At 43.7% G+C, this 17791-nt stretch overlaps 1 protein-coding gene across 6 annotated transcripts in view; it reads left to right on the top strand.

Moving 5' to 3' along the window:
* The window catches only part of DNM2 (dynamin 2), a 176714-nt gene that overhangs the window by 19868 nt on the left and 139055 nt on the right, over positions 1–17791 (top strand). For all 6 annotated transcript variants that reach the window (XM_081317587.1, XM_081317589.1, XM_081317590.1 and 3 more), the window contains exons 2-3: positions 5423–5496; positions 5752–5901. In XM_081317587.1, the coding sequence (XP_081173713.1) occupies positions 5423–5496; positions 5752–5901 (224 nt within the window). The remainder of the gene's footprint in view (positions 1–5422; positions 5497–5751; positions 5902–17791) is intronic.

Here is a 17791-nt window from a genome sequence, read left to right on the forward strand (position 1 = left end):
CAAACTAACAAATTTTGTAAGAAGCTGTGGCCTTCCTGTTTTTTGCGTAACAGGAGAACAATCTAAAAAAAGAGTTGCCCAAAGAATTAAGGATATAGAAGCACAAACTGATATAGCTATCCTTAGTAAGGTGGGTAACTTGAAATGGCTGAGTAAATACAAATGTACTTTTCAAGTGGACAGTTATTTGAAGTTACAACTCCCAAAACATCTTAGGGAGATATTTACGAGAGCGAGATTCGAACAGCTTGATACAATGGTCAGATATGGGAGATTTCATGCTATACCGTACAACGAGTGTCTCTGCATTTGCGGAGCGGCAGAGGTAGAGGACCTGGCTCACATCCTATTTGACTGTTGTTTGTATAAGAGGGTGAGAGACAGGTATCTTGGTCTATATACCAAACGAATGACCCATTGGGATCCCCATATCAAAATAACTTACCTTATGTCCGGCCAGAACTTGAAAATAACATCCAACGTAGCACAGTATTTGAACAAAATGATCCAGTTAAGATCTGCATATGTGGGACTGATTGGGGTAGATTGTAAGGGCGACTCTGAAATATAATGTTTCCATATTTTATCTATATCTTAAATTTGCATTTTATTACTATTTTAACTTAAATTGTATTTTAATTCCATTTTAAATTGTATTTTATCAAATTCCATTTCGGATTGCTTTTATCTAGTTTTGGTGACGGTTTGTTGCTGGAACTTTGTACTTTGATATGGCCCAAGGGCTAATCAATAAAGTTGTTGTTGTTGTGGCTATTTGAATAAAAAGTATATTGTAATTTTTGTGGATTTATTTCCCTCCAAATATCTTGAATTCCAATTTCCTCCGCCATATCAAAAAATGTCTTAGGTAGTCTTCCTCTACCATTTTTCCTTGTTTTGTTACTTTTATAATCAATTTTTCCATCTTTTATCGCATTAAAATCTAGTAAACAAATATTTTGATACTCCATTTCTATTATTTTTCTATGTAGATTTTTATAGAACTTTTCTTGATTGTCATTTGGTGCATAAATTGCCACTAATAATATTTGCTTTTGATGCAGATAAATTTCTACCATTAATATTCTTCCTTCTTCATCTGAATATATCATTTTTGAATTTATTGTCTCTTTAATATATAGAGCTACTCCTCTTTTTTTCTGTTGTGCTGACACATAGTAAAGTTTTCCAATCTTTGAGTATTCCAATAGTTTATAATGTTGTGCTTTTATACCAGAAGAGCCTTGGTGGAGCAGTGGGCTAATGCCTCCTTAAGTAACACCAGCTGCCTGCAATTAGTGCAGGTTCAAGTCCCACCAGGCTCAAGGTTGACTCAGCCTTCCATCCTTCCGAGGTAGGTAAAATGAGGACCCAGATTGTTGGGGGCAATAACCTGACTTTGTAAAAATGCCGCTGGGGGGGGGCACGAAAGCCCTAATAAGCAGGCATATACATAGAATGAAGGCTAAGCACATTGGTTTGTGCTTAAATTGTAAGCCGCCCTGAGTCTTCGGAGAAGGGTGGGATATAAATGGGATTAAAATAAAAATAAAAATATGTGTTTCTTGCAAACAAATTATATCCAAATTCAGTTTCCATAGTTTCCTAAAAATCTTGTTTCTTTTAATTGGGGAGTTCAATCCATTTATGTTTACTGAAAAGATTCCACTTTCTTTATCCATTTCTATTTACTTATATTTCAGTCTAACTGATCTAGTAGTTCTTTGTTCTCTAGCGGGTCTCTCATCCTCCCTCTTTTGGAGACCCTCCTCTTTCTATTCTTTTGTTTGTGCAGTAGCTCCTTGAGTCTTCTCTTCTGTTTGTTTCTGCTCTTTATTTTCCCCTTGATCTCTTTTTATTCCTTCATCCAAAATTGACCTATTCTTCTCTTCAAAGTCTTCTGCTTTCCAAATTGAATCAAGTCTATATCTTGTGTTGTTCCAGTTTATTAAGATGCCTTCTGGCATCAGCCATCTGAAGTTTATGCCATTAGCCATCAATTTCGTAGTCAAGAAATGATACTGTCTTCGTGAATCTTTAACTCTCTTAGGTATCTGTTTTAAGACCACAATTTCTTTATCTTTATATTGTATTGGTTCATCTCTTACTTTCCGCAGTATTTCATCTCTTGTTGTCTTCCTTGCAAACCGTACATGTACTTCTCTTGGAAACCTATTTCTTCTTGCATAGCTTGAATTGAAGCGGAATATCCCATCTAATTCAAATTGAATTTCTCCTCTATCCACTTTCATAGCCTCCTCCAAAATGTCAATAATCACCTCTTCTATGTTTTCCTCTTTATCTTCAGGAATGTTTTGAAATCTTAAATAGTGTTCCGCATTTGCCATCTCTAAAATCTTAGTTTCGTTATCTAATTTTTCATTTTCTCGCAGTAACATTTCTATCTATTTGTCATTATCATCTGTTTTTTCTTCAATCTTATGTATCTTCTGTTGGTTTTTATTATCATTTGATTTTGAATTTCCAATTTTCCCTTTATATCCAAAAATTCTTCATTTAACTTCTCCAATGTTGCTTGTGTACTCTTATGATTCTGTTGTGACTCTAAATGGTTCCTTTCGAAAGTCTCTTGATTCTTTAACATAAGATCCTGAAGAAATTTTAATGAAGTCTGTGTTTCATCTTGTGGTCTTTTCCCTTTGCAGCATAGCTTCGATAAATCCCTGTGTTGTAGGACTAGATTGTCCTACTGATGGTGCAGAAGAAGTTTTTTTTCATAAGTCTAGTAATGTTCGATGAAGTCATTTTGAGGTTTACACTCCATAGCCAAAACAACGTCTGTTTAAGTTTAGTCAAATTCAATAGAAGTAACTTTTAAGTTTCCATCTCATAACAAAACAGCTGCAGCTGTTCTTTTCAAGGTTAAACTTTCAATCAACAGAGCATGTTGTAAAAATTTCGTTCTCTTTTTTTCACCTCTAGATGTCCTCCTTGGCTTATTTATCAATGTCCAGTATTTTTAACAAAGAATCTCTTCCCCCGTGTAATTACTCGCCACTCATAAATCTTCTGGGGGTTCTTTACATTCCAGCTCTTTCCAATCAGGGGCTCAACATTTATAGTCCTCTAAGAGAAGAAAAGTAAACATCTTGCTCACTCAGCTTCAACACGCAGTTGAAATTCCGCTGTTTTTTAAAAATCCTTTGCTCCCTGCTGGAGACATCTATGGCCAAAGATATAAAACAGCCTTTCTGTTAGTTTCATTTTCCAGAGGGTCCTACAGTTCGCTCTGATCGGGTGCCCACTGATCGGAGCTCCTGAAGTATCCCTCCCTCCTTCATCGCCCCTCCAGGGCAACTTTCCGACCTTTTAAGGGTCGCTAGACTAAGAAAAACCAAGCTGGAAAGCCGAACACTGACTTTCACAACTTGTCCCAATGACAACCAAACAGGAAGTCCAAGAAATTGGGACCAAAATTCTTGGGGCCTTTCCCCATTGTGAGAATCATCAACCCTGTCATGGTAGAATTGAAACTCCCCAGACTTTAGGGAAAAATTCACCCGGTGTTCCATTGTAGCTTACTGAAACTTTTTCGAGCCTCCACTTTAAGACCTCCCCCTAAAAAATCACCTGATCCCCTCATAGTAGCGGGTCAGACCCATTATGAAGTGAAACGTATTCTTGACTCTAGAATCTTTCAAAATTGCAGTACCTAGTACAATGGAAGGGATACCCATTGTCTGAAGCCATTTGGGTGAAATCTAGCGATGTGAAAGCTGACAGACTTATCAAAAAGTTTTATGAGAAACACCCCAACAAACCAAAAGCCAGTTCCTAACTTGTTTTCTGTTTACATTGCAGGATCTGTTTTTTTTTGTAAGTGGGGTCGGATGTCAATCCTGCAAACATTGACATGTTTTTGCACTGACAATATAAGAGACAGCCTGTTACTTTAACTGCTTTGCTTTGAATCCCTGGGGGGTGGGTGGGGGTGGTGAAATGTCAACCGGATGTTTTGAGAAGATAAAGCCCATGCACAGAAAGCGTAGAAATAAATCACGGAGGTTACATTTCTTATTCCCTCCCTTCTTCTAGTTGACAGTTTCAGGCAGACATGTCAAACTCGCGACGTCATGTGACATCGCATGACATATCGGAGCTTTTTTCCCATTACCGGCAATGGGGTGGGCGCGGTTTTGTCGTGATGCATCTGGCCTGCAGGCTGGCAGTTTGACACCCCTGTTTTAGGGAGAGAAAGTTCAGACAGATATAATGCAGGAAAGCAAAATGTTACATTGTAGCGGATAGAGGAAACAGGCAATAAACAAAAGGAAAATGTTACATTGTAGCAGATAGAAGAAGCAGAGGCAAAAAACCCGTGGGTTCATTCCACCCTCCCCCTTGGGAGTATGGCAGAACCCATGGAAAGGTGAGATTTAATTTTGGGTCAGAGGGGATAGATAGAAATGAAATAGGAATGGGTTCTGACAGCTGTGGAAAATAATATATATCCTATTTTCTCTTATTAATCTTTATAGATATTATCATTTATATTATCAAAATTCACTGTTCTCTTTCAGATTTTTTAACCTTAAAGGAAAAAAAACTTTTTTAAACGTCCATTTTAAACTTCTAAACTTTTCTAAAATATTTGGAAAATCAATAAATTATAATGCATCTTTTTAAAACTTCCTCTTTACATTGATATTTTCAAATACGCTTTAATAATTTTACAAGCTGTAGGAATTACTTAAGCACTATAAATATTAAAATACATTTTCAAACCTACTTCACATTAAAATTTTCAATAACATGTATGAGACTGGTAAAAATCATTCTATTTCCAATTAACTTATTAAGTCACTCATAACGTGAAATAGTCTAAAGATTTGCCTTACAACTTGATTTTACAAGCCTGATTTTATAAGCCTGTACAACGTAATCATCTAAGCTTCCATTCTCTTTCTATAGTTAGGGAAACAATAACATTGTACAATTTCCTGAATTAAAAAAAGTACTTTATAAAAGGAAAAAAACTGTTAATAAATAAAAGCAGTTTCCCTTGTTTCCCTACTTCATTTCTTTGAACTACTCAATATTATCTTTATTATGATCAGAGACCAGCATTTTTCTGTAATCTTGGAAAATGTGCAAACTTTATAATTAATGAGCCATCAGTCTATGTACACTAAGATTTGAGAAATGGAAACTTTTCTGGACACTTGCAGAAAGTATATCTGCAAGTATATCATTGTTGTTGTTAGCTGCGAAGTCATGTCCGACCCATTGCGACCCTATGGACAACGTTCCTCCAGGCCTTCCTGTCCTCTACCATCTTCTGGAGTCCGTTTAAGCTCACGCCTACTGCTTCAGTGACTCCATTGACAGGGTGATGTCTCTTTCTTGTTCATAGTATCTGTTTTAAGCTATCATAGTAATATATTGTCAATATATTTTGCAGAGATTTCTTGCCCCGTGGATCTGGAATTGTTACCCGACGACCTCTCATTCTTCAGCTTATCTTTTCTAAAACAGGTGAGTGATCCCTTCATTTATGCTTAAAAAATAATCCAAATTCTTTTGTGAACAATGTTACAGTATATTCATGTATCGTTTCTTCTTGGATTTAGACAATTTTACATATTCAATGATACCTTAAAAGTCAGTAAGCATGATGAAGTATTTACTATGGTTAAATTGTGATAATACATTATAATGGTTACATGAGCTCTCAAAAATTTCCCTTAGATTTGTATTTGAGTTTCACAAAAGATATCGGTTCTCTTTCAGAATATGCAGAATTTTTGCACTGCAAATCTAAGAAGTTTACAGATTTTGATGAAGTCCGACAGGAGATTGAAACTGAGACTGATAGGGTGACAGGAACAAATAAAGGCATTTCTCCTATCCCTATTAACCTGAGGGTATATTCACCACATGGTAAGTGTTGTGGGTTTTTGTAAAAATTGGATATTATATCTTCTCAATAACTAGGAAAGAAGGAAATTTGTTGCAATCATAAGTCAGGTCTCCACATGACCAGACTCAAATTTATGACCATTTTTATGACAGTTATCAAGAAAATTGTAGTTGTTAAGCAAATCACATAGTCGTTAAATGAATCACATCATAAGTTAAACCCAGCTTATCTATTGGGTAGTTTTTGCCTTTTTGTTTTAAAAAGCAAAAAATGTTGCAAAATGTGATCACATGATTGCAGGATGCTGCAACTAGTTGTAAATATAAGCCAGTTGGCAAGTGCCTGAAATGTGATCAAATGAATACGGAATCTAGTGCAACAGTCGTAATTTCAAGAAGAAGTCTTAAGTAACTTTTTTCATCATTATAACTTTGAACAATCATTAAGCGATTGTTTGTAATTTGAGGACAGTAGTAAAATTGTCCTATTTCTTGAAGTGATGATATTGAAAGAATGAAGAAAGATCAACCAGAAAAAAGTCAAGAGATAAGTCAGACCCCAAACGTTGAAAATATCTTTCAATCTTATCTTTTTAAGGAAAAGAAGACTTTCAGAATCTTTTTTTATCTAATTAGCTGTCTGATAGGAATATACATTTATCTTTACATATGCTATATGTATGCTGTCATACATCTACATCTACACAACACACATACACACACACACTTGAGAGTAGGGATGCACAAAATATTTTAGTGAAATGTTTTGAGTATCGCATTCACAAAATACTTCATTTTGAATTGTATATTTGGCTATCCCATGCATTTGGAAATGTTTTGAATGGTGATTTTTGGATGTGCAGATTAAAACAATTGAATATGGGGAATTATGGTATAATTTTAATGAGGAAGGAGAGAAAATAGATTTGTAACTGCAGTAAGGAAGATTAGAAGTGCTTTTTTATAATGTTATTAACAGCAAACGTCTATGTTGTGATTCAGTGTCAGCCTGTGCTCCCAGCAGCTGAGGCAGTGAGAAGCCACGCCTTGGGACTGATAATAAAATGGGAAGGTGTGGGAGGGGCTGGTTGCTGAAGGCAACCTTTTGGAGACATTCTAAGGGAATCCTGGTCCGTTCTTGATTTTGTTGTTGTTGTTGTTAGCTGCGAAGTCGTGTCTGACCCATCGCAACCCTATGGACAACATTCCTCCAGGCCTTCCTGTCTTCTACCACCTTCTGGAGTCCATTTAAGCTCACGCCTACTGCTTCAGTGACTCCATCCAGCCACCTCATTCTCTGTCGTCCCCTTCTTCTATTGCCCTCGATCTTTCCCAGCATTAGGCTCTTCTCCAGTGAGTCCTTCCTTCTCATTAGGTGGCCAAAGTATTTGAGTTTTAGCTTCAGGATCTGGCCTTCTAAAGAGCAGTCAGGATTGATCTCCTCTAGGACTGACCGGTTTGATCGCCTTGTAGTCCAAGGGACTCGCAGGAGTCTTCTCCAGCACCATAGTTCAAAGGCCTCAATTCTTTGGCGCTCAGCCTTTCTTATGGTCCAACTTTCACTGCCATACATTGCAACTGGGAAGACCATAGCCTTGACTATACGCACTTTTGTTGACAGGGTGATGTCTCTGCTTTTTAGTGTGCTGTCTAGATTTGCCATGGCTTTCCTCCCCAGGAGCAAGCGTCTTTTAATTTCTTGGCTACAGTCCCCATCTGCAGTGATCTTGGAGCCCAGGAAAACAAAATCTGTCACTACCTCCATTTCTTCCCCATCTATTTGCCAAGAATTGAGAGGGCCAGATGCCATGATCTTGGTTTTCTTAATGTTAAGTTTCAACCCAAGTTTTGCACTCTCCTTCTTCACCCGCAACAAGAGTCTCTTTAGTTCTTCTTCACTTTCTGCCATTAGAGTGGTATCATCTGCGTATCTTAGGTTGTTGATATTTCTTCCGGCAATCTTAATTCCAACTTTTGATTCATCTAGCCCTGCCTTTCTCATGATGTGCTCTGCATATAAGTTAAATAGGCAGGGCGACAGTATACAGCCTTGCCGGACTCCTTTCCCAATTTTGAACCAATCAGTGGTTCCGTGTCCAGTTCTCACTGTTGCTTCTTGACCCGCATATAGGTTTCTCAAGAGACAAATAAGATGGTCTGGTACTCCCATCTCTTTAAGAACTTGCCACAGTTTGTTATGATCCATACAATCAAAGGCTTTAGCATAGTCAATGAAGCAGAAGTAGATGTTTTTCTGGAACTCCCTAGCTTTCTCCATGATCCAGCGTATGTTGGCAATTTGATCTCTAGTTCCTCTGCCTCTTCGAAATCCTGCCTGTACTTCTGGTAGTTCTCGATCCACATACTGCTGAAGTCTAGCTTGTAGGATTTTAAGCATGACTTTACTAGCATGAGAAATGAGTGCAATGGTGCGATAGTTTGAACATTCTTTGGCACTGCCTTTCTTTGGAATTGGAATGTAAACTGATCTTTTCCAATCCTGTGGCCACTGTTGAGTTTTCCAAATTTGCTGGCAAATTGAGTGTAGCACTTTTACTGCACTGTCTTTTAAGATTTTGAATAGCTCAGCTGGAATACTGTCACCTCCACTAGCTTTGTTGTTGCTCAGCTTTTCTAAGGCCCACTTTACTTCACATTCTAGGATGTCTGGCTCAAGGTCAGTGACCACCTCATTGTGATTATCTGGGACGTTAAGCTCATTCTTGTATAGTTCTTCTGTGTAATTTTGCCACCTCTTCTTAATCTCTTCTGCCTCTGTTAGGTCCCTGCCATTTTGGTCCTTTATCATGCCCATTTTTGCATTAAACGTTCCCTTCATCTCTCCAATTTTCTTGAAAAGATCTCTGGTCCTCCCTATTCTATTGTTTTCTTCTATTTCTTTGCACTGTTCATTTAAGAAGGCATTCTTATCTCTTCTAGCTATTCTCTGGAATTCTGCATTCAATTGGGCATATCTATGTTTTTCTCCCTTGCCTTTCGCTTCCCTCCTTTCCTCAGCTATTTGCAAAGCTTCCTCAGACAGCCATTTTGCTTTCTTGCATTTCTTTTTCTTTGGGATGGTTTTGGTTGCTACCTGTTGTACAATGTTGCGAACCTCTGTCCATAGTTCTTCAGGCACTCTGTCTATCAGATCTAATTCCTTAAATCTATTTGTCACCTCTACTGTATATTCAACAGGGATATGATTTAATTCATACCTGAGTGGCCTAGTGCTTTTCCCTACTTTCTTCAGTTTAAGCCTAAACTTTGCAAGGAGAAGCTCATGGTCTGAGCCACAGTCAGCTCCTGGTCTTGTTTTTACCGACTGTATAGAGCTTCTCCATCTTTGGCTGCAGAGCATATAGTCAATCTGATTTCTGTGTTGACCGTCTGGTGATGTCCATGTGTAGAGCCGTCTCTTGGGTTGTTGGAAAAGAGTGTTTGCTATGACCATCGTATTCTCTTGACAAAATTCTATCAGCCTGTGCCCTGCTTCATTTTGTACTCCAAGGCCAAACTTGCCTGTTATTCCAGTTATCTTTTGGCTTCCTACTTTAGCATTCCAATCCCCCATGATGATAAGGACATCATTTTTTGGTGTTAGTTCTATAAGGTGCTGTAGGGCTTCATAGAACCGGTCAATTTCATCCTCTTCAGCACTGGTGGTTGGGGCATAGACTTGGACTACTGTGATATTGAATGGTTTGCCTTGGATTCGAACTGAGATCATTCTGTCATTTTGAGGATTGTATCCCAGTATTGCTTTTCCTACTCTTTTATTGACTATGAAGGCTACTCCATTTCTTCTGAGGGATTCTTGCCCGCAGTAGTATACCTGATGGTCATCTGAATTAAATTCACCCATTCCTGTCCATTTTAGTTCGCTGATACCTAAGATGTCGATGTTCAGTCTTGTCATCTCTTGTTTGACCACGTCCAGCTTTCCTTGATTCATGGATCTTACATTCCAGGTTCCTATGGAGAAAAAATCTTTACAGCATCGGACTTTCCTTTCACCACCAGACATATCCACAGCTGAGCGTCCTTTCGGCTTTGGCCCAGTCGCTTCATTCTTTCTGGCGCTACTAGTACTAGCCCTCTGCTCTTCCCCAGTAGCATATTGGACGCCTTCCGACCTGAGGGGCTCATCTTCCAGCGTCATATCGTTTTGCCTTTTGGTACTGTCCATACTTCTGTTTAACCCTTGTTTGTTGACTTGTTTGATATTTTGATTCATTTATTGAAGGAAATATTCTGTTGCTTTTTTGTTTGAACTGTAAATAAATTTGGGTTGGGTTTTTCCACCCTATTGACTGTAATAAGGAAAAGGGAGTTGTCCCTGACACACAAACAGGGCCAGTCGTAGGCTGGAACAGAACAGTCTATATAGTTACCTTCAGAAAATACTGAAAGGAATAATATGTCAGAATCTATTTATATTTCATTTCTAACTTCTTTCTGTGCAAACCCAAATCTCACCCCCCCCTTGGATTCTGCCATTCCCAAGGAGGAAATGGAATAAACATGGGAGTTTATTGCATCCATTTCCTTCCCTTAGAAGTAACTTTTTGTTTATCTAGCCTGCCTGTTACCCATCACAATAAGATCGATGAGAGGCATACTCCCTCTCATCTTACGAGCAACTAAGGAAGGGGGGGGATTCTGTTTTTTTTCTCTTGATGGAATGTGAAGGAGAGGGATTGATTGCACTACGAATGGACTGATGTTTCTCCCTTTCCCACAAGGGGCTTGCTACCTCGAGCTTGGCTGATCCAGAACTGACTAAATGAACTGAGGGGTGGAGTTTTTTTTTTAATTCCATTTATATCCTGCCCTTCTCTGAAGACTCAGGGCGGCTTACAAACTTAGCAGTAGCCTTCATTCTATGTATATGCCTGCTTATTAGGGCTTTCACACACACCCCAAGCGGCATTATTACAAAGTCACCTTAATTGCCCCCAACAATCTGGGTCCTCATTTTACCTACCTCGGAAGGATCGAAGGCTGAGTCAACCTTGAGTTTGTTGGGGACACTTTAAAAATATCAATCTGTGAAGGGATTCTTCAGGTCCTGTCTATTATACCCTCTATCATCTATGTCTTAGTAAAAGTTCCTGCTTGGATAATCTTGTCTCCAAGAATCTTTCTTTTTTTTATTGAAAAGTTTTACAATACATTTTATCTTTAACAATCCCTCTCCCCCTCCCCCCACCCAACCCTTCCTAACCCTCCCTAACCCTCCCCCCTTCCCCCCTCCCCCCTCCCCGACTTCCCAGAGCTAAATACAAGGTATAAAAGTAGAAACAATCATAAACAACCATATGTTAACAACAATAAACTATTAAGTCTATTGCACTCTAGCTCATATGAAATGACTACAAGCAATACTAATATCACATAAAAAAAAACTTATACAAATGCTAAATAAAACTTTTTGGTCCCATATTTGTTCTGGATATAATCAATCCACTTTTTCCACTCCATAATATAACGTTGTTGCGAATGGTCTTTCAAATAAGCCGAAATCTTTGCCATTTCCGCCAGGTCAGAAACTTGTAGAGTCCATTCTTCTATAGTCGGCAGTTCCTCCTTCTTCCAATATTGACCTACTAAAAGTCTTGCTGCCGTAATTAGGTTCAAAATCAACTTGGTGTCCACAACAGTAGTATCTGTAATTATGCCCAGTAAGAACAATTGCGGACAAAACTTTATCCTTTGCTTAAAAATCTTCTGCATATTCCACCAGATTTTAATCCAAAAAGCTTTAACCTTTTTACAGGTCCACCATATATGAAAATACGTTGCATCTTCGCTACCACATCTCCAACATTTAGGTTGATAGTTCGGATACATACTTGCAAGCTTTTTAGGATCTAAATGCCACCTATAAAACATTTTGTAAAAGTTCTCTCTTAAATTTTGAGCTTGTGTAAATTTTACATTCCTCACCCAAATCTTTTCCCAAGTGTCCATTGTGATAACTTCTTGAATATTCTCAGCCCACTTTATCATACAATCTTTAACAAGTTCTGTTTCTGAGTCAATTTCTATCAATGCAAGATATATCCGTTTGATATGTGCTGGACCCTGATTTCTAATTTGCTTTACCAAATTTTCATCAGTCATTGAGAAACCGATTTTCTGGTCTTCTTTCCACCTGGCCCGTAATTGACCATATTGAAACCAAGTTTGAACAATCTTCTCATCTCGTAAAAAATTATACGGCTTCAAACACCATACGTTCCTCTCCAAACTTAAGATCTCCTTGTATGTAGTCACATCATGTTTGAAGCCAACATTTATGTTTTTGATTGCATGTTTCGGAATTGCCCATAAAGGTATCTTGTAGTTTAGCTTATGTGTATACTTTTTCCAAACTCTCACCAATGCCTGTCTTAAAATATGCACTTTAAACACATTATCTACCTTCTTATCATACAATAAATATGCATGCCAGCCAAATAACAAGTCGTGGCCCTCAAGATTTAATAATCTCCCTTGTGTTAGATTAATCCAATCACTTATCGCTGACAACGCAGCAGCTTCATAATATAATTTAAAGTTGGGCATTTTAAGACCACCTCTCTCACGCGTATCCTGCATGATCTTAAATTTAACTGGTGGCCTTTTCCCTGCCCATACAAATTTATTGATACCCTTTTGCCATTCCTCCAAATTTGAGTCTTTTTTAAGAATAGGTATCATTTGAAATAAAAATAGAAATTTAGGTAAAACATTCATTTTCACTGCTGCAATTTTTCCCAATAGAGACAACTGCAATTTTTCCCAGCTCTCCAATTCTTTTTGAATTTTTCCCCATAACTTTTCATAATTATTTTTATATAACTTTGCATTTGAGGGTGACAAATACACCCCCAAATATTTAACCCTTTTAACAATCTCAAATCCAGTTAACCCTTCTAGAAGGGCTTTTTGCGATACTGTCATATTTTTGGCTAATATTTTAGTTTTCTGTATATTGACCTTAAATCCAGAAACCTTCCCATATTGCATTATTATCTCCATCAGGTCCACAACAGAATTTTTTGGCTGAGTCACCGTAACAACCAGATCGTCTGCAAACGCCCTCAGTCTATAATCCTGATCTCTAATTTGAATTCCCTTAATTTTTTCCGAATTTCGTATTTTAATCAATAATTTATTTATTTATTTATTTATTTATTTATTAGTTTTTATAAACCGCCCTTCTCCCGAGGGACTCGGGGCGGTGTACAGAGGAAGGAATGTATACAGATTGAACAATAAAAATAATAAGAAACACTAATGAAAACAAACTGGGACCCCAATTAACGCTATCATGCCAGGCCGGACTGCTGGAACAGGAAAGTTTTTAAGTCGCGACGGAAGGTACGGAGGTCAGGGGCCATCCGGATTTCGGTTGGTAAGCTGTTCCAGAGGGCTGGCGCACCCACTGAGAATGCCCTCCCCCTGGGGGCCACCAGCCGACATTCCTTGAGCGGTGGCACCCTGAGGAGGCCCTCTCTGTGGGAGCGCACAGGACGGTGGGGTGCTGACATTGGCAGAAGGTGCTCCCGTAGGTAGTCCGGACCCAAGCCATGTAGGGCTTTGTATGTCATTGTTAGCACCTTGAACTTCGCACGGAAGGCAACCGGAAGCCAGTGCAGCGCACGGAGGAGAGGTGTGATATGGGAGTATCGGGAGGCTCCCAAGAGTGTCCGTGCCGCCGCACTTTGCACCAGTTGAAGCTTCCGAGTGGATCTCAAGGGCAGCCCCATGTAGAGAGCGTTACAATAGTCTAGGCGAGAGGTCACAAGGGCATGGGTGACTGTACGTAAGGAATCCAGGTCCAGATAAGGCCGTAGTTGGCGAACTAGTCGAACCCGGGAGAAGGCCCCCTTGGTCACAGCTCCTATGTGGTCTTCCAGGGAGAGCTGCGAGTCTAGGAGGACACCCAGGTTGCGGGCCCTATCAACAGGGGGAAGTAACTTGTCCCCAATGTTAAGCAGTGGGACGTTCTGAATATCCTGACTTGCCGGTATGTACAGCCATTCAGTCTTGTCCGGGTTCAGTTGAAGCCTGTTTCTCCCCATCCATTCCCGGACCGCTTTCAGGCAGCGGGACATCACGTCTAGGGCATCACTGATATTGTTTGGAGTTGAGATAAAAAGCTGGGTGTCATCAGCATACTGATGGTACCCTACTCCAAAACTGCGAATGATCTCACCCAGCGGTTTCATGTAGATGTTGAACAGGAGAGGCGAGAGGACCGACCCCTGAGGGACTCCGCAAGCGAGAGGCCTCGGGGTCGACCTCTGTCCCCCTGTCAGCACCGACTGCGAGCGACCCTGGAGAAAGGAGGAGAACCAACGCAGAACCGTGCCTCCCACTCCCAGTCCCCTGAGGCGTCGCAGCAAGATACCATGGTCGATGGTATCGAAAGCCGCCGAGAGGTCTAATAAGACTAGGACAGAGGAATGGCCCCTGTCCCGGGCTCTCCAGAGATCATTCATCAGAGCGACCAATGCCGTCTCCGTGCTGTAGCCCGGCCTGAAACCCGATTGGTACGGGTCCAGATAAACCGCTTCATCCAGGATCTGAGGAAGTTGGTGCGCCACCACGCTCTCAACAACCTTCGCAAGGAAGCGAAGATTGGAGACTGGACGAAAGTTATTCAAAGAGGATGGGTCCAAGGTGGGCTTCTTGAGGAGAGGTCTCACCACCGCCTCCTTCAAGGCGGTGGGGAAGTGACCCTCACTCAGAGAAGCAGAGATGACCGCTAGGAACCAGCCTCGTGTCCCCTCTCGAGCTGCATAGGCCAGCCAGGAAGGGCACGGGTCCAGTAAGCATGTGGAGGAGCTCAACCTTCTCATAATCCTGTCCACTTCCTTAGGAGTTACAGGATCAAATTCTTCCCAGATGACGTCGACAAGACTGTCCATGTCTTGTTCTTCCATCTCAGCCCAGTTGGAGTCCAGGCCAGTTCGAATCCGAGCAATTTTATCCAGCAGATATTGACCAAATTCCTCGGCTCGACCCTGCAAGGGTTCCTCCCTCACCTCTTGGTTTAATAGGGAGCGAGTCACCCTGAACAAGGCAGCCGGGCGGTTATCTGCGGACGCGATGAGGGTGGAAAAGTAGTTTGATTTTGCCACCCTTATCGCAGCGAGATAAGACCTGGTGAGGATTCTTAGTCGCAATCGGTCGGATTCGGATCGACTGGATCTCCAACGGCTCTCTAGGCCCCGTCTCCGACGCTTCATCTCCCGGAGCTCCTCGGTGAACCATGGGGCTCGCTGGGATCTGCGCCGGGTCAGAGGCCGCAAGGGTACAACTCGGTCCAGAGCCTCCGTGGCTGCCTTTTCCCAGGCTTCCACTAAGGCATCCGCCGAGCTGTGAGCAGGGGGTGCATGCGTGTCCCTAAGCGCTGCCTGGAACTTATCAGGGTCCATTAGGCGCCTAGGGCGGTACCATCTGACTGGCACCGTGCACCCACGGTGGGGGGTGGCAAGGGGGAAGTCTAGCCGCAGGAGGTAGTGATCGGTCCATGACAGGGGCGTAACAGTTGTGGCACCCCCACCGATATCATCACGCCACCGTCCAGACAAGAACACCAAGTCTGGGTTGTGGCCTCTCTCATGAGTCGGCCCAGAAATTATATGCAACAGGTCCATGGCCGCCATGGAAGCCATGAACTCCCGAGCCAGTTCGGACGATCCTCCCAGGGACGGTAGATTAAAGTCGCCCAAGACCATGAGTCTTGGGAATTCAACCACCAACCCTGAGAGGACATCGAGTAGCTCGGGTAGGGCCGCCGCTGCACGATTAGGTGGTAGGTACGCCAGCAGCAGGCCCAACTGCGCCCCTGGGCCGTATCTCAGTAGGAGAGACTCACACCCGACCATCTGAGGGACGGTGGTCTCTCGCGGGCTAAGGGATTCCCTGATGATAACTGCCACTCCCCCGCCCCTCCCATGAGCCCGGGGCTGGTGCAGTACCTGGAAACCTGGCGGGCAGAGGTCAACCAGAGGAACACCCCCCTCTGGGCCCAGCCAGGTTTCCGTGATGCAGGCCAGGTCCGCATGCTCACTCTCCACTAGGTCACGAATGAGGTGAGCTTTGTTAGCTACGGACCTTGCATTCAGGTAGACCAGCCTTAGCATGTGAGGGTGCGCACCTTTGCTCCCGGGTCCTCCGGGGGAGAACAGAGGGTCGGAGCGTCTCACCGCTTGTACAGAGCGGAGATGACACTCCCGGTGACGATACGGCCCTCTGTCTGTGCACCTTCTGCCATTCCCCACCATCCTAGGGATGGGACGTTTGTCAGTACGCCACTGGGTGTTATCGGCGACTGGTCCTCGTTGTACGCCGTCGCGAACGGCCGTGGGCCTGGCATGCGTTATGGTGGCTGGAAGGCGTGCCTTTCCCGCGCAACCATAGTCTTCTCCCTCCCCCCTCCCTAACCCCACAAAAAACTTAACTAAGAACCTAATCAGGGGCCTCTTGTTGGGCTTATGCTGGTGGCCCCTGACCCTGCCCGGCCATCTCTCAGAGGCCCAGTGATTGGGCCCGTCATCAAGATTGGATGTGATGCAGGCGGGTCGCACCCAGGAGAGTGGGGAACCCCTGAGGGCGTGCAGTACTGTGCTAGAGTATTGAACGAGCATAGTCACAGGTGGTTCCGGGAAGGCTGTCCCCTGGATGGTGAAATTTGCAGGAGGGTCGAGTCGGGTAGGTGCGTTTCTGGATCGTCGCCCTGCCACTGCCACTTGGCCGGGCGAACCCCCAGAAGCAGGCCACTCCGCATCCTCTCACGATGGGTTGTGTCTCTGCTTCCGGAGGTGGTCCAGAACGTACTCTGGGTGAAGCATACCCCATAGAGCTCTCACCTCTATGGGGTTGCAGGTGTAAGGCCCAGTCACTCTGCCACCGTGGCTAGCACCCAGGCCCGTTATGTCCTGTAGGGAGAGAATGGGCAAGGATGGTTGAGAGTGGGCAGAGGCAGGATGGAGGGATCCATTAATTGGCGTCAGCTCTGGTGGTTCAGCCGACCAAACAGTTCCCTCCCTGATCCTCTGGGCGTCGTTCCCGGCCGCAGCTCCATGGCCCCTATTGGTTGGGGACCGTCCGGAGCATGGCCTCCCAGAGGTATGGAGTCCCTGGTGTCATGTCCCTGTTGTTGCCGTCTCCGGTCAAGGTGTCTCGAGGAGGTGGCTCGGGGTGTAGGCCGCAGATGCCTCGCCGCCGCCGCTACCGCCGCTGTCTGAGGCCCCTGGGCAAAAACGGTCTAAGGCCCAGAGAGGCTGTCGCCGCCGTCTTCGCCTTCGTTGCCGCCGCTTCCGTCGCACAGGGCATAGTCGTTGGCACCCATTCGGGGCGGCTGGGAACGGCTCAGAGTGCAGGCCGGAGACGCTACGCCGTGTCCATTTTTGCCGGCGTCGCGGGATCCTGGTGAGGGTGGTCGGCCGGGGCCTGGAGAAGCTTTCGCTGCTGCCGTGGCCCACGTCGCCGTCGATGCCGCCACCACCCTGGAGCCGGTCAGGGGCAGAGCAGAGCCTCCGGCCCTTCCTGGATGGCTGCGAGGGCTGTCGTGGTCCAGGGCTGTCGTGGTCCAGGAGCGGGCCTCTCGCCGCCGACGCCGCCGAAGATGCCGCCGCCTCCGCCACCCAGCTGGTCCAGCTGGTCCGCGGCGTCTCCGTCGATAGTCCGGAGATGCCGCCGTCCCCGAGAGCCGGTCAGGGGGCCGGGGCAGAGCAGAGCCTCCGGCCCCTCCAGGATGGCTGCGATGGCTGTCTTGGTCCAGGGGCGGGTCTCTCACCTCCGGCGCCACCGAAGAAGCCTCCGCCTCCGCCACCCAGCTGGGCCAGCTGGTCCGCGGCGTCTCCGCTGATAGCCCGGAGACGCCGCCGTCACCCGGGAGCCGGTCAGGGGG

This window comes from Vipera berus (assembly GCF_964194415.1).
Source record: "Vipera berus genome assembly, chromosome: 2".
Taxonomy (NCBI): Eukaryota; Metazoa; Chordata; class Lepidosauria; order Squamata; family Viperidae; genus Vipera; species Vipera berus.